The sequence below is a fragment of the Symphodus melops genome (genome assembly GCF_947650265.1).
Source record: "Symphodus melops genome assembly, chromosome: 3".
Taxonomy (NCBI): domain Eukaryota; kingdom Metazoa; phylum Chordata; class Actinopteri; order Labriformes; family Labridae; genus Symphodus; species Symphodus melops.
Window position 1 is genome coordinate 22,387,273 of NC_136693.1, and position 24,946 is coordinate 22,412,218.

Genomic DNA, 24,946 nt, shown 5'->3' on the forward strand with positions numbered 1-24,946 from the left:
CCCTTTTTGGGGTGTTTGTTCCTTAACTACTCCTTAGGGTTAGTCTCCAGCTGAAGGAGCTCCTTCGGGCCCTCACAGTGTCATGTAGGTTGTCAGATCTAATTAGATAGATAGATAGATAGATAGATAGATAGATAGATAGATAGATAGATAGATAGATAGATATAGATACTTAATTGATCCCGAGGGAAATTCAAGTTTGGCCTATATTAACGATTTTTATGTTGGGAAGGATTAAAGAAAAAACCAATTACACCTAGACCTTGCTTAGTAACAGTTTAACTAAATCAATATTGACAATAGACGACAATAATAGAAAAATTAATTATAATGCATTTTTTCGTCTGACCTATAGAGGGCAGTAGTATACGGAGAAGCATCAAAACATTTAATAGAAGAAGATCTGGCAACCAATAGTGTTGCCCGTCATTTCTCTGTCCTGCTGTGTCTGTCAGCTAACTAAAAAAAGAGTTTAATTATCTGGCTGTAAGGTCTGTGTATTCAGTGAAAAGTGGACCATGTCTACTCGGGCCTTACGGAGGTTGAGGGGGAAACAGCGGGGTCAGGAGGAGCTGACTCTGGGTGACAGCCTGGACGAGCAGCCTTCTGCGGGGGAAGAGGAGCAGCTGGACTCGGCTAATGTTTCTCCTCCGTCCGACAGAAAAAACAACAGCAGAAAGGCAAAGAAAAACAAGGCTCAGAAAAACTTCAGCAACATATATGAACTGGTATGGCTGCGGTTTGATACACCAACATCATGTGACTTTAAAGATAAAGTTGATCTGTTGATATACTTTGCTAACATGCTAGTAATGTAACGTTAGCTAATGTCTCATTAAACTTTACCTTTATACTCAGGTACAATGTTATGTTGAGGTGAGCTAACAAGCACTCCTTTGTCATGACTGCATGACTTTATAGTTTTGTTTGTACAACATTTTTCAGCTTCTTTGGCTTTTATTCAAGGTTTGTCTGACACGTTTGCAGGAAGAGTAGGTGTAACATGTCATTAACATAATCATTAAGCTCATTGTGTTGGCTTTGTTCATGCACACATTTTGTCCATGAGCTGTGCTTGAGATGGGATTTTTTTTAGATCTAATTTTATCATCTTGCATCCCAACATGTCCCCGACTTGGACAAAGTTTGTTGTTATAGTTTGTAGCTATAAGGCTTTAATTCACTTTTAGCGTTGCTTTGTCCAGTTCACTTTCTTTGTATTTTTTCTTTTTGCTAGATTTGTGATGCAGACAACGAGGTGGAGAAAATCTCACCTGATGAAGAGAAACCAGATGGAAATCAATCCAAGGATGCAGAAAAGAATGAAAACAGTGAAAGAGAAAAAGCAGAAGCTAATTCACAGGTAAAACAAAACAATGTAAAATGATAACATTGCCTTTCTGTTATTTAAAAAATATATATACAGTATGTATGTGTGTGTGTGTGTGTGTGTATATATATATATACAGGTAAAAGCCAGTAAATTAGAATATTTTGAAAAACTTGATTTATTTCAGTAATTGCATTCAAAAGGTGTAACTTGTACATTATATTTATTCATTGCACACAGACTGATGCATTCAAATGTTTATTTCATTTAATTTTGATGATTTGAAGTGGCAACAAATGAAAATCCAAAATTCCGTGTGTCACAAAATTAGAATATTGTGTTAGGGTTACATTTTGAAGATACCTGGTGCCACAAACTAATCAGCTGATTAACTCAAAACACCTGCAAAGGGCTTTAAATGGTCTCTCAGTCCAGTTCTGAAGCCTACACAAACATGGGGAAGACTTCAGATTTGACAGCTGTCCAAAAGGCGACCATCGACACATTGCACAAGGAGGGAAAGACACAAAACGTTATTGCTGAAGAGGCTGGCTGTTCTCAGAGCTCTGTGTCCAAACACATTAATGGAGAGGCAAAGGGAAGGAAAAACCGTGGTCAGAAAAAGTGTACAAGCAATAGGGATCACCGCGCCCTGGTCAAGATTGTGAAAAAAAACCCATTCAAAAATGTGGGGGAGATTCACAAGGAGTGGACAGCTGCTGGAGTCAGTGCTTCAAGATCCACCACCAAGAGACGCTTGAAAGACATGGGTTTCAACTGCCGCATACCTCGTGTCAAGCCACTGTTGACCAAGAAACAGCGCGAAAAGCGTCTCACCTGGGCTAAGGAAAAAAAGAGCTGGACTGCTGCTGAGTGGTCCAAAGTCATGTTTTCTGACGAAAGCAAATTTTGCATTTCCTTTGGAAATCGAGGTCCCAGAGTCTGGAGGAGGACAGGAGAGGCACAGGATCCACGTTGCCTGAAGTCTAGTGTAAAGTTTCCACCATCAGTGATGGTTTGGGGTGCCATGTCATCTGCTGGTATCGGTCCACTCTGTTTCCTGAGATCCAGGGTCAACGCAGCCGTATACCAGCAAGTTTTAGAGCACTTCATGCTTCCTGCTGCTGACCTGCTCTATGGAGATGGAGATTTCAAGTTCCAACAGGACTTGGCGCCTGCACACACCGCAAAATCTACCCGTGCCTGGTTTACGGACCATGGTATTTCTGTTCTAAATTGGCCAGCCAACTCCCCTGACCTTAGCCCCATAGAAAATCTGTGGGGTATTGTGAAAAGGAAGATGCAGAATGCCAGACCCAAAAACGCAGAAGAGTTGAAGGCCACTATCAGAGCAACCTGGGCTCTCATAACACCTGAGCAGTGCCAGAAACTCATGGACTCCATGCCACGCCGCATTAACACAGTAATTGAGGCAAACGGAGCTCCAACCAAGTATTGAGTATTGTACATGCTCACATTTTTCATTTTCATACTTTTCAGTTGGCCAACATTTCTAAAAATCCCTTTTTTGTATCAGCCTTAAGTAATATTCTAATTTTGTGACACACAGAATTTTGGATTTTCATTTGTTGCCACTTCAAATCATCAAAATTAAATGAAATAAACATTTGAATGCATCAGTCTGTGTGCAATGAATAAATATAATGTACAAGTTACACCTTTTGAATGCAATTACTGAAATAAATCAAGTTTTTCAAAATATTCTAATTTACTGGCTTTTACCTGTATATTCAGCCAGGTAATTAACACATTTAGATCTCTTTTACGAGAGTGACCTGACCAAGAGGCAGCAGCACACGTGTTGGGTTTCTGGCTATCTCTAGTGTCTACTGAAGACATTACGGAACAGACTGTGGATCAAATTGCGATTTATTTTGGCCTGAAGTCAGCTAAGAAAACAACTGAGACGTTAATTATTGCTAACTGGCAAATGTATTCATTGAACACAGTGGCTTATATGCCATTAGAAAGGTACATCCAATAAATTCTTTTCTACTGTGGGTACATCTGTATAAGGCATGAAGAACAACCTTGACTCCTCAATAACAAGCATTCATCCTTTGCGAAATCTCTCATTATAACAAACAATTCAAATATAACTCTGCTTCTCTGAGATTCTACCAAAATATAGTCACAGTTTACTCAACCCCAGAAAAGGTTATGGTATACAGATTTCAATGATATATTCACAGAGTTTACCAAACTGATCAAATTAATGGAAATACATACTCATAACACGTCATGATGAATATTACAAGATAACGAAAAAGATGACAAACAATTTGTTACGCGCTCACCACTCACCGCTAACAGGCTACCTCAAGCCTAACCCAGTGAGCCCGTAACCTCGTGTTGTGTGTTGTGTCTGCGTGAGGGTGTTCCTAAAAGTTCCCTCGTGTGTGCAACTTGGTCCTGTCTGGAAAGAGGGGGGGTGCATGTGGCTGACTCACCGATCTGTTGACCACCTCTCGCAATCTGGTGGTGTTTCGCTCCGCCAGCTCACGCTTTCTTCCTGGATGTCCGCTTAGTATAGTGCTCAAAACAAAAGTCCCCCGTGGTGTCAATATTAAGAAAACAAAACAATTGTTCATCAGGTCAACGTGCTCTCCTTTCAGGCGTCTTGCGTCTCGGCGTCCTTTTCGTGAAAACTCCTTCCCCCAGGCACCTCTGCAGGTGCTCCTTATCAAGGGTTTTTGAGCCGCCACCACACCTCCCCTCCAGGTGTGATATGAGTCCTGACCCTACCTTTCCACCTACAAAACACACCCACTGCCAAAGACCCCCGGAAGAGACTGCCCTCAAGCATAATCATAACACAATTACTTAAAAGAAAAGCTCAACTATAATGTGCTGATTGATTTAAGTGCAGAATCTTGATCACAGATGTATCTTCTGTTTTACAGTCTTTGTCAGGAGAGCGAGTCAAGAAAAAGAAGAAAAAGAAGAAGACAAAAGTGACATCAGATGGTGGACAGGTACATTTTCTGAGACTTGATTCTTTGTGTTATCTGGCGAGACATTTGTAAGACTTAAACTTAATGAATGAAAACCTAAACTCTTTCACCAGATAATTAACAGGTTATGAAAGAATGAGTGTTATACTTTTATTACATGTTATGAGAATCCTTTCACTGCTAATGATTACACTTTTAAAAAGTTTTTTACAATGAATATTGTCTAAGTGGCTTCTGATTTTATTTTATTTTTTCTTAAATTCCAGGAGGCCGGCCCAGGTGACGACATTGATTTACTGCTGCAGAACCTGGAGCAGTCTAATGGTTTCAGTTTGCAAAAGGAGGACTGTGGAGGCTCTGAGAGAAGATCTGTGCTACACGTGGAGCACAGGTAAGAAGACCAACTTCCCTCATGTAGAAAAATCAATGGATTAATATCTGATCTCATTATTGGCTCGTTATTATTTTTAACCACAAAGACCTGACTTGCAGTAGTGATAAATAAGCAGCTTTTAATGAGTGTGATAAATGAGAGGCGTCACTTACTGTAGTTTAATTTTCCCCTTGTTCCTTTTGGCACCACATGGTGGCATGCAAGTTGTCGAATGCTGGAGTGAATCAACATTTCTTTAGATGAGTTGAAGCATACTGTTGCAAATTAGTGTACTAAACAAGTGATGTAAGTGCATGCTATTTCAGTTTGCTGTCATAAGTCATTTATTGATTTCAAAGCTGAATTTCATGTTTCGCTCTTCTTTTTAGGGTGGACATAAATAGAAGTTGACAGAAGTTACAGTTATAAATTGCAAACCCAAAACATCCTCCACAGAGACAGGGTTTTTTTTATCATCAAGGTTTTTACCATAAAGGTCAGCAAACAGGAAACACCTCAGATTACTAAGAATCTGGTTTGATTAAATCACAGGGAGAAATGATGGTGTTGAATGTCCTACCTTCTGTTTGTCGGACTTAAGTTCATTATGATAGTGCCTGAACTACAGTCCAGTTAGGTCATCTGCGTTGATTTCCTAAGCTGAGTCACATTGTCAAACATGCCTGTAAGATGTTAAGAAGATGTTTGTTTTTCTGTGTCAAATGGTTAGAAATCTCAACTCAGAGACGGAGCTGAAAAGATATTTTGGGGCTCGAGCTGTTCAAGGGGATCAAAGGTAAAGGAAAAGGAAAAATCATAGTGGATTTGTTTCTTTGAATTTGACACCTCTGTCATACACGGTCAATTGTTGTGATCCTTTTCTTCCCTAACAGACCTCGACAGAGAAACAGACAGTTTCACCGTAGCACCTGGATGACCGGTCCCAAAGACAGCTGGCCTCGCTTTAGCCGCCCAGGTAAGCTTTAACTTACAGCGATGTGGATATAAGTTTGTGCATGTTTCAATCAAATGGATCCGGCTTTTCCCTGTTTTGTTTTTTTTCATACACTTTTTTTCTACAACCAACGAGTTAATCCTGTTTCTTCTTTATTTGTTGTTTCAAAAGGAAAATACTGAGAGGTTGTGGTGACACAATGGCACAATTTGATATTACAGACCTCACACACTCAAGCTCACACATGACACGTTTTAAAATGCTATGAGCAGTCAGACTGATCCTTTGTAGAGGTCAGACCAATGATGGTTTAGTTGCGTGAATCTTCACACGTTTCTGTGGGTCACTGCATGTAAGACCTCAAATAACAGTGTTACGTCAACACTAAATGGTTTCTAGAGATTCTGCCTTTAACCACATTCAATACTGGCGCCGGGGACCCTCTCCTAAAATGTTCAGCAATATTTATTACATACCTTGGAATTCATCAACTTCATTCAACTTTATATGATTTATTCAAGCTCAAAGCTACACCCCACCTTCTGCAAAAAAAAAAGAAGGAAAAAAAAGACACCCTGGAAAGATAGAACATATTATCATTATCCTTAATAGGCCGAATGCCCACCAGGAAAATAAACATCCTCCCTGAAGTTAACTACCTCTTTGCTGTGACACCTCCTACCCCGACCCCGAGCTGGTTCTTCTCTCTCATTGGTACAGTCATTCATTTTTATTGGAAAAGAAAAAACCCAGAATCGAAATGTCTATCATCCAAAAACCCAAATATGGTGGATTGGGAGCCCCATTTTTTTTACTACTACTTTCTATCACACCAAATACTATACATCAGACACTGGACATGAAAAAAGAAGAACCCTACCCTGGTTTGACATTGAAAATAGTTTAGCTGGAAAATTATAAATACGCACTCTCCCATTTGTCGACAAATCTGTTAAAACTCAAAGCTGCTATAAACACCACAACACAATCAACACAACTCTTTCAGCATGGTGGAAGACACATGACATTTTTAAATATAGTTTATCACCATCCATCCACAGCCCACTCTGGCATAACCCCATGTTCTTAATCAACAATAAAACCTTCATCCTCTCAAACTGGAATGGGAGGAGGAGTAAACCAGCCTGGGGCAGCTACTCAATGACAGCTTGCTCCTGATCTTCAACAAAAACCACAACACACTAGACCACTGCTACTTTCAGTGTATCCAATGAAAAGAAGTCATCAGGAAACAACTCAGCCTTTAACAACCACAGCCCCCATCTCTATCTAAAACTACAACTGCTTAAACCTCAAAAAACCCTATCCCAGATACACTCTTAACATTTAAGGACAGAGTACAGACATCAACAATCTCCCAACAAATGTCAGCTGGCAATACATATGCAATAACATATTCTCTATGATCTGTAATTCAAAAACCCAAGTCATTCAGTATAAGGTTCTCCATAGAACACACTACACCACTCACAAACTCTACTGTTTGAGCTTCAGCCAAAATAACACCTGTCCACACTGTCCCACCACAACTGATGACTGCTCCCACCCTCCTCTGGACCTGCACACACATTCAAACCTTCTGGTCGGAGGTCATGAGCAAGCTGTCCGAGATCCTCAGCATCCCCCAATGCCCCTATATTTCTCTACGAGGGGACATTTCATCTCTATTACTCTCAAAACACCTCAAACCCTTCCTCTTAATATCACTAACCTTTGCCAAAAAAAAAAAGTCATACTGCTAAACTGGAAAGACTGAACCAAAATCTCCACAGTCCACTGGCTCGACCTACTCACAGCATCTTTAAAAAAAATAGCATGGCTTCCTTTGAAAACATCTGGTCCTCCTTTTTGCAATACCTTGAACTCTGATTCCTCTTTACTTCCACAAACCGTTCTTATTGTACGCCTCATATCACTTCATTAAGTTGTTTTCTCATGATCATTTTTTCAATTTAGCGATGTATATTATCTTTGTCTCTTACGGCTGTTTTTTTTTTTATATCTCCATTTTTTTATTTATATTTTTATAAGACATTGTTTCTTTTATTGTTGTTACAAAAAAAACAGCAAACCATGATGTGTAGTAGCTCAATCAACATGACCCTGTCACTTTTTTCTGGACTTTATCATATTTGTCTGTCTTGCTCTTGCCCTGTCTCTCCGATCACAAAACTCCTGTTGACTTGACAAATGTCTTCATTTTTTACAGATAGGCATGCGTCATGTCTTCACTCTTTGTAAAACTGAAAAAAAAAAACAAGACTAAAAGGTTTCTGACATGTTGTTTTGAAAGCTTCTTTGTCATGTAGAAGACTACAGCTTCTGTCTGAGTCTGTCACATGAAACACGTAAAACATTTAAAGAAAGCCCTAACTGTTTTGTGATTTACAAAGAAACATGGAAGTTACAACCGGAACACAAAGTTTAATGATTTTAACCTTTCATGAATATCAAACTTGTTTACATCCTGATACTAATTCAGGCTGGTCTCCATCTTTAGTGCACTCATCTTTTAAATCATCCCCGCGGGTATTTTTTCAATATGTTTTAACCTTGTTTCACTGTCTTTTTTTGTGTGACTCTGCTTGGTGTCTCCTCAGGAATTTCAATGACCTTACTGCAATCACAGGACGGCATTCAGTACTTCGCCTTTGAGCACAGTCGAGATTACCAACAAGTACAGTTCAAGTTCCTGGATGCAGTCGAGTCCATGGATCCCAACAACATTGTGGTAAATTAGAAAAAAAGTTTATCTGTGATGTGCAATTTGATTTCAGTCATGGAGTTCTTTCATTCCTTCTTAGGAAACCTTGGCATTGACATGGCCTGGAATGTGTTAATGAATCAATAATATGGGATTGCATGAATAACACATTTCATGGAAAGGGGTTTTTATTTTGTTTCTATTTTTTTAAACTGTTGACTTGGCCTGAAATAGTTCTCTTAAATCATCGAATCAGCAGAGATATTCTCAGTTTGTTGTATATCTAACAGTAGAGCTAGTGTAAGGGGTTTAACTAAATGTCCCTAACGCTGAATCAATAAAACAGACTGGATGATAGAAGATGGCATAACCCACGGGGATCTGACATACACACTGAGACTTAATGCAGGTTGTAAGACAGACAAGTTTAATGATCTCAGTGCATCTGTTAAATATCGTTCACAGCATGCGTCATAAATTCCTTCCAGCTTCAGATTCCTTTATACATGGTGTGGAGAATCATATTACCTTTACTCTAAGAATGTCAAGCATCTATTTAGAACAATGTCTTATTACACTGCCGATCGAGTCAGTACATTTTGCTTCAGAGACATAACATACGATATACATTTCTTCAAGTGTGGCCATAGCTACTCAGAATAGATTGTAGTCTGCTGATATCAAGATCACATAAATATACTGATCATCCTGCAGTCGCAGTTACACTTGACTCTATAGAAAGAACATGAAGAATGGCATCTGGTGATCTGATCTAAGCAGTGATCATAGACTGCTCGATTCCTTCCTTTTCATTGGATAACCAAAAAATGATGGGGGGGAAAGTTTTTCATGGAGAAAAAATAAACCATTTAAATCATTCCTTGTTTTCTCAAATATTTTTTTTTGGTCAAAAAAAGCAAAAAAGACTAAGACAAATTTTGTCACGGGGACAATAAAATGTATCGTATCTTGAAATATTTTCAAGTATGTTTTATTTCTTTAAAACAAAAAGTTTTGCGATCTGTATTTTCTTTCCCTGGATTCTACCTGTATTTTTTTTTTTACATTCAGTAAATGTGGAAACATATTTTTGCTGTTGAAAAAAAATGCTTCAAAGGAGCTTTTCTCAACATTACTTTTTCATTCTCTAGTATAAACAGATTTAGATTAGCAGATTTTATTTTTGCACTCACATTTCAGTCACAGAGGCTGAAGTGCAAAACTACCCATGGTGCTTAAAAGAAAAATACTAAAGCAAACACTAAAGTAACACTAAAGCAAAAATAATCTAGATTAGACTTAATCACAGGCACTTTTTTCTCATTTGCCTCTCATCCTTAGTGACCATGAGCTCAGTCAGTTGTTAAGTCCACCTTGTTCTTTTGAAAACGGTTCACCTCTTCTCTTTTCCTCTCCAGTCTCTGCTGCAGCTGAACCCGTACCACATCGACTCCCTGCTGCAGCTCTCGGATGTGTGCCGCATTCAGGAGGATCAGGAGATGGCCAGGGATCTCATCGGTAAGCATCATGAGTTCCCTTCCAGAACAACATTAACCAACAACAACATTGATTTTTATTTTATTTTTTTGACTTCAGAGACACAAACTCTTTTAGCAATGTTAACGGAAGTTTCCAAGCCCATGTCTATTTCAGGGGTCTGTGTTGTTTCATGTCCAGGTCTGCTTTTCTTTAAGGACAAACAGATGAGGCATAAACTGTCTTTTTATATATATATACCGTAAATTCCGGACTATTGAGCGCACCTGGATATAAGCCGCACCGGCTAAAAATAGGTAAAAAAATGTATTTGTACATATATAAGCCGCACTTGATTATAAGCCGCAGGTGTCCACGTTATAACAAGAGCTATTTACACAGAAAGACGTGACACAAAGACATTTTTTTAACTTTTAATGAAATACGTACTACTGGTAACATCCGCAAATATGAAGCCTACTGTAAATCCTTTATCAAACAGTGTCTGTAACGCGGCTGATGAAAAAGATTACCGTAATATATTTCACAGGAAAAAGTCCATCCATTCACTGCCTCAGAATGACTTCATTACTCACTTCCTCAGTCTCTTTTTCGTTGTCGCTGTCAGTGTCAACTTTACGTGCAGCAGCGTTATTTCCTTCTTTGATCGCCTTTAACTTGAAAGCTGCATCATATGTATTTCTCCGTGTGTTTTCCATGATGAGGGTGCGTGCATAAAGCGCAAAATGACTGATATTAAGATTGTGACGAAGTCAAATGTTTTTGCGGCACAAGTTCATTGTCCCGCAAGAAAAATCCATAAATAAGCCGCATCGTTTTAAAAGCCGCAGTGTTAAAAACCACGACAAAAAGTAGCGGCTTATAGTCCGAAATTTACGGTGTATATATATATATATATATATATATATTTTTTTTTTATATATTTATATACACACACACATACACACACACACACACACACACACACACACACACACACACACACACACACACACACACACACACACACACACACACGCATACCTCCCTTTATTTGTTCCTAACAAAGAATCAACTTGGATTTCTTTTCTAAATGCGTTTTGAGATCTTGTTTCTTGATTCTCATAAGTGTTGATTATTGAATCACTCACAACAGAGTGAGCATGATTTGGTACATTATCCCACTATGGTAATATGGTGACTGTCAGCAGCTGTAGAGCAGATTCGGTTGGTTATAATAAGCAGATGTTACCATGGCAGCTGTGAAGCCAAAACATACTAACAAGCATTTGTAGCGTTTGTAGGTTCATTGGTGTTTTCATGAAATAATTAGTAAATAGTCCTAATTTGTCTTCAGTCTCATTTTGTAATATAATGTACATGTATCGTATCGGGAGAGTGAATCGTTACATCACTACTTGTTATGTTAACTTAGTTATCAAACTGGACAGCTATGCTCGTGCTTAGTGAGATATCCTGAATTATAAATCAACAAGAAAGCCGTTGTCACAAAATTGAACTTCATGCCCCATGCAAGGCTCTATTAATGTTTCCTAACCCCAGGCTTTGCCCTTGTGTGGATGGTCAAACAGTAAGAGTAGAAAACCAAAAAGATCATTAAACAAAAAGAGATTTGTCTTATTCCTGGTTTGATAACATGCCATTGTATGAAATTTGACATGATACAAAGAGTCAGTTGTTCTTTTTTTTTTTTTTTTTTTTTTTTTTTTTTTCCGGGTCTTCCTGATGTGAAGGTCTTGTAGGTGAGGGGGTGGATCTGTGAGAGGGGAGATATGTAACACAGATGCAACATCCTTTTGCTCTGTTTAGTTCTGCTTTTTTGCCTTTAGTAAGAGACACAGGACAGTGGACAGAGTCAGGAATCGGGAAAGAGAGAGAGTGAGGAATGACAAGCGGGAAAGGAGCCACAGGTCAGATTTAAACTCGGACCACCTGGTTGAAGTGCTGCAGCCTCTGTTCATCGGATACATGAACTAAACACTAGGCTATTGGCACACCAGTACTGCACCTGTTTTCGTTCTTTTCTTCTTTTTTTTTTGTGTCTAATGTAGTTTGCTCCTGCTTCATTTAAATGTTCAGGTGATTTCTTTCTTATGGATAAAACAAATATAGTAACTATTATACTGATTGATGATGATGTTCTTCTTTTTGTAGAGAGAGCCTTGTACAGCTTTGAGTGTGCATTTCATCCTCTGTTCAATCTGACCTCGGGTATGAGTAGACTGGATTATCTGAGACCAGAGAACAGGTGGGTAGTTCTTTACTCCTCCATCATTTACTCTTTTTTTTTTTTTTTTTAAAGATGTCTGTGCAATCCTAGAGAATAGTTTGTTTTATTATTATTATCTCAAATGTGTCAAATAGCAACTCAATAATACAGTCTTCTCTGTTGCAGGGCTTTTTATCTGGCTCTATACAAACACATGATGTTCCTTGAGAAGAGAGGATGTCCGCGGACAGCTTTAGAATTCTGCAAACTGATCCTGAGGTAAAAGGGAGAAGCTTTTCTTTACAGTGGATTCATTTTATGGCATGGAATTACAACACAAAGCACACCCAATCTGACAATATAACTTTACAAGAAAGGGAAAAACAATAATAACCTGCCTTCTTTCTTTTTCCAAGTGTTTTTTCTGACTTCTGAAACTCACTGTGAATAATAAGTATTGCTCATCTGAGTCACGACATGTAGAGCGTCACAGTACAGTCACGTTGATAAAAGCATTTATACTTTTAAAAATAATAATCTGAAACACCCATCGATAAAAAGAGCTTGTTATTGAAAATTTTTTATTTTATTCACTGGACATATTATCATCTGGCATGGGTTTCTACGAGAATTCTCCTATGGGATTTTTGCATTGGATTTTGGATCATTGTAGAAAATAAGCTCTGTGTCAAACACACGTTTCTGATGCGTAGCTGAGAGAAGTAAAAAGCTAACTTTTTGCTTCAAGCGAACTACACCACGGTCACCACAGCGTTTATTTTGACGTCGCGACATTTATGCTACATCGATCTAATCAGCGATTTTGACAAGCTAGCGAAACCATAGCTTAATAAGTTGTTTATGAACCTGATATTTGCCAAAGCACTGAAACATACAACTAGAGGCTGTAAGACAGACTAGAGAGAGAGTTCCTGGTGTGATGACGTTTGTAGTCTCAGTTAGCTACTTTGTTAGCAACTTCCGTTTTGAAGTACGCAAAAACCCTTAAAATTCACAACTGTTGGTCTTAGCTAACGTAGTTTATCTCTTCTAACAAAACATCAACATCTCTTAAGCTTGTGTTAACCACAGACCTTATTTCAGGCATCTAACCACAAACCCATTCAAAATCCCCATTGACTTTTAGAGTAAGGACCCCACAGTGCAGAAATGCTAACTCACTTCTGGGTTTTAGGACTCATTCCTGTGGCGCCCTATGCTATACTCTTACTGTTGTACTGCAAAGTCAAACTAGCTGATGGTGAATTTGATAGATATTTGCAAATGAAAAATATGTCACAGAAAACAGTACACTGCTGGTAAATTCTCAGACTATTTTGGTGATTTTTAATTAATCTGAGTTCCTATAAATTATTTTCTTAACATGTTTTTTATTTAATAACAAGAGACGTAGCACAGCAAAAGACAATCTTTACAATAAATGTTTGCAGAGGAAGAAGAAAGTATGGGGGTCATTTTGACCGTCTGTTCTAACTGCTGTGTGTTTAGTTTCCTTCTAAAAACACAAACATTTCATAAGATCACATGCCTTTGTGCTAAACAAGAAGAACTGCTATTTCCATGAGTCAATCAGCATTGACTACAGTCACCAGACTCATATTTTGTGTTTTATGAGATAAATGTGACAACGCATACTTAGCAAAGATTTAATCATGGCAGTACAGCTCAACATGTACCGATTGTCCAAATTCCTGATTATATGAGAATGAAGTCATAAAAATATGTTAACCCATAACATAAACTCACGTGAGATACTTTTCCTCTTTCAAGATGATGAAAACATTTAGACAATATAGTTCAGTGTTTGAACCTGAAATATAGAATAAAACCCCCGTAACTATACGGATCCAGAACACTTACATAAGGCTTATTAACAACGTACAGGCTTGTTCTGATGCTCAGTCTGCTGTATTTTCACAGCTTGCTCTTGTAATGGTCCAATCTTATTTAAGACTCTTATCCAACTTGGGCTTCCTGACCTCATGACTGTTGTGTTCTGGTCCTTTTGTTAGGCAGCCTGTCGGAATAAAAGCTGAAGGCTGCCGTTTTCCAACCAGCAGTGATTAAATCACTGTTACCTTTAAATAAAAAAAAAGCTTGATACAACAATTTGAAAAGAAAAAAAAAACAGAATTTAAATAAAAACCTCCAACATAATTGTATTTAAGCTCTCAATCCTCCCTTGCAGAGGGAAAAGAATGATGATATGTAGCCGACCATCCCTCTTGCTCGGATCATATTAAATGCATGGTGGCTTTGAGAGGAACCAGATACATTCATAAAGAGCGTAAGTAACTTATCACGTCAAATGTTGAGGCCAGCAGACCAAAAACCATGAGCAAAGCCTCCGTATGGTTCCCTTAAGTTACTCAGCTGCCAAAGCTTCAAAGTTCATTCTGAGAGTGAACACCTGGGTAGTGATGTTTTTAATGTCTGGTTTTTAACATCATTTTTATATACACCAATGTAGAGAAATTATATGAAATCAATTTCAGTTTATAATTGAATGTGCTTAAGGTTTGCTTTAATATTTTTGATTTACTTGAAGCATCTTTAGCTTTCAACAGTGTTTTGAAGTAAAATCTCAGCTGAACAAACCTTGCCTTGTTTGAAGATAGTTCCCCATCGGTTAAGTTTTTCTGGCTCATGCAGGCCTCTGAAGGTCGGGGTGAGACATCTTGTTCAGATATTTGGTTTGTCGGTTTGGACTAAGTCCTTGCTCTAATCATTTACTTGTGGTCTTGTGTGCCTCTCCTCAATTAGCTTGGACCCAGACTCTGACCCACTTTGCATGCTCCTGCTCATTGATTTCCTGACGCTGCGCTCCAGGGAGTACCAGTCCCTCCTTCAGTTATATCAGGACTGGGAGGTAAAGTTTGCTATCACATGCAGATGTTTGCATAAAAATATCAGCAAAAAGTTCTGCCTTCATTCTGATGAAGAAAGGGTTTCTTTTTGCATTTCAGGTTCATAGAAATCTCTCTCAGCTACCAAACTTTGCATTCTCCACCGCACTTTGTCATTTCCACCTCAGTCAACAGGACGATTTGGAACCTGAAGAGAGTGTTAAACAAAGACTCAGGGCTGATGTGATGCTACAGAACGCTCTCATTATGTTCCCTGGAGGTGAGATCACACACAGGATGCCTCCTAAGTGATTTTTTTGTTTGTGGCATGACTGTAAGATTTCCTCAAAACCTTATGTTATGGTGGGGGTTTGTTTCTGTGTTAAATGAACAGACTGTGGATCTCAGATTTATTTAGCTCGGTCAAACAACAAGATCTCACAATCGTTGGCCCATACTCGACCAGGGTCTCACTGTCACTGGCAAATTATTCATCTAAACTGTGTCCCTTACATACTGCTATAAAGTTCATCCAACAGATTCTGTACTATTTGTTTACTTCTGTATAAGGCTAGAATGAAGATATCACCTTGACTCAAAAATGTCAGACATACATTTCTTCAGTCTCAGAGTTACATTTCCTTTTCAGCTCACGACAGACAGTTGCTCTAATACCAATATAGGCAACTCTGCTGCTGTGAGATATTTTTCCTAGCTATGGTTACAGTTGCTCAAACCTTTAATCAGTTACTCTTAGATGGTACACAAATTAAAATGATCCATCCACAAAGTTTACAAAGTGAACAAATTCATGAAAATGATTACCAACGTCTTACAAATGTCATTCACATCAGTAAAATTTTCATCAGTTACTTTTTCTATATATTTCCTGCAGTGTTGATGCCTCTACTCGATCTTTGTACTGTGCAGCCAGACGCCACAGTCACCTCACATGCCTACTTTGGCCCAAAGAGTCAGATTGGGTAATGTGTGCGCCTTCTGTTCTCTAACCTGCTGATAATCCACCGATTAATAGTACAAAGACAATTGCCCTATTATATATATTTAGCATAGTGAATAATTGATAAACATGTTTTTAATCCAGAAAGACGAATAATAAGCAGTTTTATTTGAAATATTTTTATTGCCTGTTTTTACCCTCATTTTGTATCCATTGTTATCTTTTTCTTCACCTCTTCTCCCCTTACTTTGAAACGTTACACTCATCTCCCTTACTCCTCTTCACGTTTCCAGGCAGCCTGCCGCGCTAGCTGAGCTCACAGCGCTGTATGTGGGGAGGACGTGCAGCCTGTGGAGGGAGGCTGCAGTGATGCTGTGGCTGGAGGAGTCTGTGAAAGAGGTGTTGCATCGAGTTGATGCTAAAGACCCACTGGTGGAAGAAAGCCTAAACAAGTATGGTTTTACTATGCGTTTGTGCTGCCACAAGTCCTCTGTCCTGCACAGTAATACTCATTGCATTAGTGTTCCTTCATCTCTCTGTTTTCAGAAGAAAGCAGAGGTACCAGAGTGCTCCGAGGAACATCCATCGCCATGTTCTCCTCTCCGAGATCAAAGAAGCCACCTCAAGTCTGCCTCTTGTGAGGAACGATCCTGAACACAAACTCTGCCTTTTTACAAGTCATGACCCCAGATCAGCCTAAAATATGTGATTGGAAAAAGTACTTCGGGGCCAGACTCAGTTTTAACTGCTCATGAAAAGACTAATTCAGATTTGACTTGAATGTGACCACCTAAATAGATCCTCTGTCATGCAAAAAAAGAGCCGCTGCAGACTTACTGTTGTGGCAGTCACATTGACAGGGATGACTAAATTAGAAGATTTTAAATACCCAAGCTAAATTTAAAATGTGTTATTGTGTCATTTTTTCCCACACTGTTTTATTCATTAAGGCATTCCATTGGGCAGTCACGTTATTACAAAGTTGCCGACCTCTGGCGTCCTTGAGATGAGTCACTGATCCTGCTTGTTTGTTTGATACTTTCAGGAAGTGACCAGTCAGCCTGTGATGGGCTTTGACCCTCTGCCTCCCCTGGACTCAGTGATTTCATACACCCCACCAGAGAGGTGAAGTCCTTTTTAAATAGTCAAAACACAATGCTTTCATTGGGGTTTACAAACCAACAGCTTTGTATCATCAATTTGCCGTTTCACCCTAATAGAGTTACTTTGTGTCTGTGTGTTTTTGTGTCTGCATTTAGGCAGCACGTTGGTGCATCGAATGAGAGCACATTGTCACTGTTCTTTCGGTCTTTACTGCCAAACTTCAACCTTCAGGTGAGTTGCATCAAAGACGAGTTAGAAGAAAGTTAATTATCTAAAAACTAAATGAATGTGTTCATATAATGCTATGCATGTCTTAAAGTTTAGTTAATGTGGATATCTCTCTAATTTTCATTTTATTTGAAAAACCTATGCAAGGAATCCAAATCACACTTTCTGTGAGTTCACTCAAAAGGATAAGGATACGGGATTGGTGACAAGTTTAAGATTGTACATGTCATGGTACCCTAATGAACTTATTTGATCATAAAGTGAAAGATAACATTCTTGTACTCTGAACAATTTGGCCCCTCCTCAACCTGACGAGCAAAGAGCGGTGTTGTCATTAATAAATTGATGCTGTATGAAAAATGTAAACACTCTCTGGGAATAATAGTTTGAATGTGGGGAAATCATGTGATTTACTCTTGTGACTCTTGTTCAGAGATTACTTCTTTTGAAGTGAGTTTATGAATCATTTCTTTGAGCCGACCAGCGGTTGCTCGATCTGATAAAGTCATAAATTATCTTCTCGATTTCCTTTTCTAATTGGGTTCCCTCACCAAAAATGCTGAAGAAACGCAAAGCTAATTTGGTTTAAGATGGGTTAAAGCAGGGTCAACAATGACTGAAATAATGGATGCAAAATCTTCTGATTCTTCGATTTGAAGTCAAGGACCACAAAAAATCCACTCGAGGGCCACAAATGGCCCCCGGGCCGCACTTTGGACACCCCTGGTATAGAACATCTCTGCTGAACTGCATCAGCGGACTTAACCAAACATGCTCTACTGACAGACTGTATTGCATAGAGTCCCACAGGTTTTTTCTGAACTAGGAAAATCTTACTGTAAGTGTGGAATAATTTACACTCTTTCAAGATTGACACTCACGTTTGTCTTAGAAAAATTAAGACAATGATCTCAAACCACTACATTGTGCAATTGTTTCTACTGAGAATCATCCTGTCGATTTTACTTTATTTGTGCTGTTTTTTTGTATCTCGACATCAATGTAGATGAGGGAAACCTTAACGATTTTCGAGGCTTAAAGAAAGGTTTAAAATAATACGGGTTAAAGACCTTATGAAACATCTTTACCACATCCTTCATTGATGGAATATTTCCTCTAAAGACTCTTAGTTTCCCTAAAGGGATGACAACTCCAAAATATCAAAGAAGGCATATGACTTTGTCACAGTTAATCACTTCTCACCATGCCCCTGTTTTATTGAGCAGCAAAACAATAAAGACATTCATGAGGTTTGTGAGAATGACTTTTCTATCGCTGTCCTGAGACTGAATTCCAATGTTTGCTTCATTTCCATAGCAAAGTTATAAAGACAAGGTTTGAATATAAGCTTGTATCTTATTTGTATGTATTTTTTTTTTCTGCTTTGGGGCTTTAAGCCCCGTTTCCACACCGTGGTCTGAAACAGTACAGTTTGATACGGTTTGGTTTGGTAAAGCCAAACCACCCGTGCCCTATTTGGTAGGCGGCGTGCTGATAGCCGCGCCATCTATTTAATCGCGTTTCATGATAGCATCTAATCGCTAACAGCTAACCCACTAATAAATTCAACGAAGGAGAAAAACGTGGCACAGTAAACAAAACCAACAATGGAAGACATCAAGCAATTCATCTACTTTGTCACACGTGTCGCTTTATTACAAAACACAATTAAGCTTTGTTTCAGAGAAGGCTGTGTGCTGTGAGGAGAAATACAGTCGAACAAACAATCGACAGTGTATTTAAACACGGCACTGTCACACAGGAAGTGACAATTCTTTCGATCAATGCAGTGTTTAGCTCCACCTTTTAGGGTCAGATCGATATACTTGGTACCCCAACAGAAGGGTCCCAATAAGTATGAGGGTACAGATCGGTTATTTGGGGATCTTTCCCAGCTTTGTTCTACGGAAACGCCGCAAAATGTGTGCCGAACCAAGACAAACCATATTGAACCGCTTGGTGGAAACAGGGCTTAAGACTTGGCTGTAATGAAGTTGAATTGCCTATCTTATCTGAGAAAGTTCTGTTTTTTTAAAGATTTATTTTTGGGCATTTTTAGCCTTTATTATAGAGGGAGGACAGTGGATAGGGTCGGACTCTAGAGAGAGATTGGGGATAGACATGCGGGAGGGGAGCCACAGGCTGGACGCAAACCCGGGCCACCCACGCGAGCACTATAGCCTCAATACATGGGGATGCGCGCACTGCCGCTGCCTCCTCAAGTTCTGTTTTTTTTTTTTTTTTAATAGAACTGATTGCCTGATACGATCAACAAGAGCGGCATGAGAGTATCAAATGTGCCACTCAAGTTCAATAGAATTAGGACAGCACACTTTCCTAAATTAACTGTGAGGAGGAGATCATTGTGGACTACAAGTAAGGCATACTCAGTACTGTGAGCTACCCTTAAACTTGAAATGTATGCAGTTTTTTATTATGAGGAGATCCTCGAAGTATTCCTTCCACCACTCGACTACAACCCCATTTGTCTGTAAGGCAAATGTTTGTGTCGAACACAATCGAGTATTTTGGAAAGGAAGTTTTGAAATGGGTTGGTAATTACAAAGCTATACAGGGTCCAGACTGTACTGCAATACAGCATGTTTAAAGCAGGGTGAGAAAATGAACCTCTCTATGGCTAAATGCAATAGAGAGGTTAACAATTAAAAGAATAAGACAGTTTATGATCTAAAAATACAAAAACACAACAAAAAAAAAAGATAGATAATTTAATGCAGATGTTCCTAATGCATGTACAAGTAGCCATAGAGGTCCTGTCAAACGAAGGGGTTTACAGCATGCTGACAACAGTAGCCTTTGTTTAAATGTTTTCAAGAAAAAAATGTACAACTACAGTAAACAGTTTCAGTTTACAGTTTCCCTTTGCATAATGCTAAACTAGGGTTGGTCAGGAAACACATCAGAGTAAAGCTCTTTCACAGGGCTGAAAGTACCTTAGAGAATCAGTTCGAGTAAGACACGGAATTGGCGTCACACGTCTTCTGCTAACAAAAACCTGCATTTTACTTATTAATGAAACGGCAAGGATACTGTAGGTAGAGACCACAGCAGAACAGGCTCCTGTGTCATTTTGAGGTAATGACAATCTGTTTTATGTTACAATCTGTTGTAGAGACATGCTTCTCACAAGCAGGACCTGGGGACAGATGTTAGAGTACGGCAGCAGCCCCTTAATTTTCGAAAAAAAAATATTAATTGAAATCAAATTGGCATGATAACTTTCATGAGGAAACCAAGATTGAGAAAATGTATCTGATGTAAATCAGTCAATAATTATTTCTGTAGCGCTTATTCAGAACAAATGTTACCTGGAGAAACTTTATAAAAGAACTTATAGGATAACATGTAGGCAGGATTTCTCCTTTTTATTTCTCATGTTCCAGTTGTCCACACTTCCTTGCCGTTGAGGTGAGGTCAGATTGTGATTGAGAGGCAAAACGGTCCAATGATAGAGGCAGGGCCCCGAGGACCTTGGGTGGTAGTAGTGCCAGATTACCTCGTTAAAGGTTGGGGGAGCTATGTCTACTTGGCTTCTCTACGTAGAAGCCAGGAGCCTGGCTTCTACGTCACTTTGATGATATAGTTTGACCCATCTGTTAACAAAGAAGGGGTGGGGGCACCTGTAGCACAGTGGCAGCGCTCGCCTCACCATGTATAGTCCTCACGCGGACGGCCCGGGCTCGACTCCAGCCTGAGGCCCCATCCCGCATGTCCCCCTCTCTCCCGATTTCCGATTCTATCCACTTTCTCTCTCTCTCTCAAATAAAGGCAGAAAAGCCCAAAAAAAATTAAAAAGGGGGGCAGGATTTATTACCTATTGTGCCATGCACCTGATCAGCAGTTGGAGCTCTAAATATTTTTTGCTTGTCTTGAAGCTGGGTATTCTGCCCTCATTTTGAAGAAATCTGCCTGTTTATGCCTGATAACACGACATATCTGACTTAGAACTTTTATTAGGAACCAAAGCACTGACCAGTGCGAAGGACCCTATTGTTTTTCGAAAAATTATTTTTCTTCTCCTTTTTTTTTTCTTCCGCATATTTCACACCATTTTTCACTGCCTGAACGTGAATGAAAACTCATCAAAATCTCCAGTGTCATCGAGTCTGGCAAAAAATTTGATATTTTTACGATTTCGTCAAAAAAATGCACAAAATGACTCAGTGGCGCCACCTTCAAATTTTCAAAAGGGCCTCCTCATTGAGCTTTTTTCGTCGTACGTGCATGAAAATTTTTATGCACATTAAGCATGCGAGGTCTCACATAAAATCCACTTACACCCATAGTCAAAACCAAACAGGAAGTCGCCCATATTTTTTTTGAGTGCTTCAAATTCGCGTTTCACAGGTTAGCTATTTGAATGAACTCCTACAAAAGTGTTTATCCGATTGACACAAAGTCATAGCCATAACCAAACAGGAAGTCCGCCATCTTTTTTTGAATGTAAGAGAAATGGCCGAAATTCCTTTTTCACAGGTTATCTATTTGAACGAACTCCTCCAAAAGCCTTTATCCGAACATTGTAAACTCTGTGTCAGTGTGTTCTAGACATGTTGAAGATCTCTCGTTGTACTACTAAATTTTAAAAATGGCCTCCCCATAGGGGTTTCTTTGTCCTACATGCATGAGATTTTTTATGCTCATTGGGCATGTCAGGAGCTACATAAAATCCTCTTACACCCATCGTCATAACCAAACGAGAAGTCTGCCATATTTTTTGAATGTAAGAAAAATGGCTGAAATTCACGTTTCACAGGTTACCTATTTGAACGAACTCCTACAAAAGCGTTTATCCGATCATCATAAACTCAGTGTCAGTGTGTTCTACACATGTTGAAGATCTCTCGTTGTGCTCCGCACGTTATTTTGTTAAAGGGCGTGGCCACAGCCTACCATCAAACTTTGATGTCTCAGCGCACCCCATCTTTAACCTTTGATGACTGTAAGGCCTGCTGCTTGGCCACGTGTCGTGGCTGCACTCCCGCGGTCGCATTCTCACGGCCGCGACACGCGCCGACATGCGTGGGGTGCTTTGGTCCCTTCATCACCGCTTGCGGTTTTAATTTATTTATTTATTTATTTTTTAATTCTGCTGCCCAGCTTTTTTAAAATTTGTTTTGCCTTTATTTTCAGTCTGACAGAATATCCAAACCAGCCTCAGCGTGACAAAGTGCCTGCAGATGCAGAAGAGGGCAGAAGCAAACTGCAAACAGAATAACATATTCTACTAATGCATATGGTGAAAAGATACAAGTCCACTGCTACCTGAATATGCATATGTTAGTACACCCCCTAGAGGACATATCGTGGATCAAATACTATTTTATTAACAGATGGGGCCCAAGGCATGTTTCCATCAGAGCAATCCATCAATCCTTGTTTTCTAAACGACTCGTAAAGTAGAAGAGATTCAATTTGGATAAAAGCAAAAAAGTTAAACTTAGAGAAGATGTACAGCCATGTTCTTCTTTAACTGCTGAGATGGTTCCATATCTCAAATCCAGATGGTGCCTTTATATAACCTTGATTGTTTTGGGGTTTTTTCCAACTCACAAACGCTACAGCTGCATTGTACATTTTCAAAACAACTGAACAATTAAAACATATAAACAAATGCCTGTAATGTTAGCTCTAATGCTAACATAATTAGTACTTCAACAATATTTTTTGGAGTAACTGAATTCATTTTTTTTTTTTTGTCTCTCTCAGGGTGGACTGAGGCAGGAGGATGACATGGAAGTGGCTCGAGCTGGCCAGGAGCTGAACCAGGAGGTGGATCGTCTAATGGTGGCAATGAGGGAAATGCTGGCAAACATCCGGTTTCAGGAGCCACCGAGAGAAGACAATCCCTACAGAGATGAGGAAGAGTGGGACTAAGAGAGAGAGAAAAAGGTGGCATTTTATGTGTGATGATGATGAAGAGGAATCCATTAGACAAAGACACTTAATAAAATAAAGAACAATTGAAATAATAGATGTTTGTTATGATTAAAAAAGACATGCAATGGGACAATTAAACTGTGTGTGTAAGTAAAGGAAAGAGCTTAGAATCAGTGTAAACTGTTGTAACGTATCAGAAAACTGATAGTGAGCTTCATGACTCTAAAGGAGACAGTTTTCATGGTAATGCTCTGTTGAGCTGCTACACATAATAAATAAGTGGTCCTCTTTCCCCTCAGCTTCCAGAGAATTCTTCATGCTCACAACCCGTCAACGTTGTTATGATACAAGAACAACTACAACAGTTCTTAGGTTGAGTTCATTATGTCGGTCTTATTCCATTCAGTCCTGAAACTTTTCACTTGAATGATGTGCAGGCCCACAGCTCAACTAATGGGTTTATAGATTACTTAATACTGCATAAATTGTAATTCAAATACAGAGGACAAAAGTGAATTAGTTATTTTGCATACAAGCTGCATTTCATATAGATAATTCAGTTACTGGTTTGATTATGAGCAATTCAAGAATATCTATAGAATCTGTTTTTAAAAAATGGAGTAGTGACCTTTTACTTTTGGGCCTTCTGTTGGAATTAATTTATTGGAAAGAAACAAACATGAAGTTAATGTTTGACCTTCTACAGAGATACTGCTGAACCAGTAAGGTGTCATTACATTGATTGTGTAAAAAGGCACCGTGATCACCTTGTACAGAGATTACTGTAATGTACAAACAAATCTTTAAATAAAGACATCAAGTAAAGTCCAGTCTTTTCTCCCGCTTACAGCCGCAGTTCTCCAGGGAAACAGTTATAATACTGAGTCTGCATTTCAATCTTATCTGGGTATTTATCTGATATTTGTCACATTAAAAAGCTGAAAATTGGACAAGCCGAACCACATTTTCTTAAGCTTTAAGCCTGTTTGCTTCTCTTATGTAAATCTAATCACTACTTCAGGATGTCTGCTGTCTTGTATCTGCACTTTAATGCCCCCTCTAGCCTAAATGTTTCCAGTGGCCTGCTGCTTTCCATCAAGTCAAATTCAGTTCAAGAGTATGGCAGAAATGTTATCAATTTTTACTAAATTGATTTTGAAATCTCCTTTGCTCTCAGTCTGGAGCTTGTGACCTCACTCAGGATGGCTAATGCGCTGTCAATAACTCTACTTTTGGTAACAGATAATATCTATATTTTCTGACCAACGCTTTTCCTGATATTTGTTTTCCCTTTTTTTTTTTTTACTTTTTATTGTTTTTAGTTCAAATTAAGATGGCCGACTTTCATTTAAAGTAAATTCTAAAGTGCTTTTTTATCAAAAGGGACAAACTGGAGACACTGAACAAATGTTGTCCATATACTACAGCTGGGTCTAAGGGACCTCATGATAAGACAGTGTGACTTTGCCCGACAGTCAATTGATGAATATGTTCACCGGGAGCTATAGTTATGGATGAGAGTTGCTCATGTGACCCCTGAGCAGTATAGAAAGGCTTTCATATCAGGCCTCAGAGGAAGCTGGGTCTGTGAATCATAAGCTGCAGTGTCTGTTGCGTTTCTAATGATGCCACAACACCGAACAATAAGACTTTTCTGCGAAATTCATGAAATTCTAACAGATATTAAATAACTTGAAAAAAAAAAGGGAATATTCCCAGCAAACGATTTTGCAAAGTTTTGCTTGAGAGATGAAGACCTCTTTTTACATTTAAAAAGAAAAGACTTGGAAAACTTAAAACGTCAAGGCAACGTGTTGCAAT

General features: G+C 38.9%; 1 protein-coding gene across 1 annotated transcript; it reads left to right on the forward strand.

The window, feature by feature from the left end:
- The first annotated feature begins 384 nt into the window (after positions 1-384).
- On the forward strand, positions 385-23,950 carry tcf25 (TCF25 ribosome quality control complex subunit). The gene is made up of 18 exons (XM_079338960.1): positions 385-728; positions 1,238-1,363; positions 4,255-4,326; positions 4,572-4,696; positions 5,409-5,474; positions 5,572-5,654; positions 8,255-8,385; positions 9,777-9,876; positions 12,010-12,103; positions 12,251-12,343; positions 14,849-14,954; positions 15,052-15,211; positions 15,827-15,914; positions 16,186-16,344; positions 16,439-16,529; positions 16,938-17,017; positions 17,152-17,227; positions 22,955-23,950. The coding sequence occupies exons 1-18, from the start codon at positions 519-521 to the stop codon at positions 23,120-23,122; spliced, it is 2,028 nt and encodes a 675-aa protein (XP_079195086.1). The 5' UTR covers positions 385-518; the 3' UTR covers positions 23,123-23,950.
- The last annotated feature ends 996 nt before the right edge of the window (positions 23,951-24,946 follow it).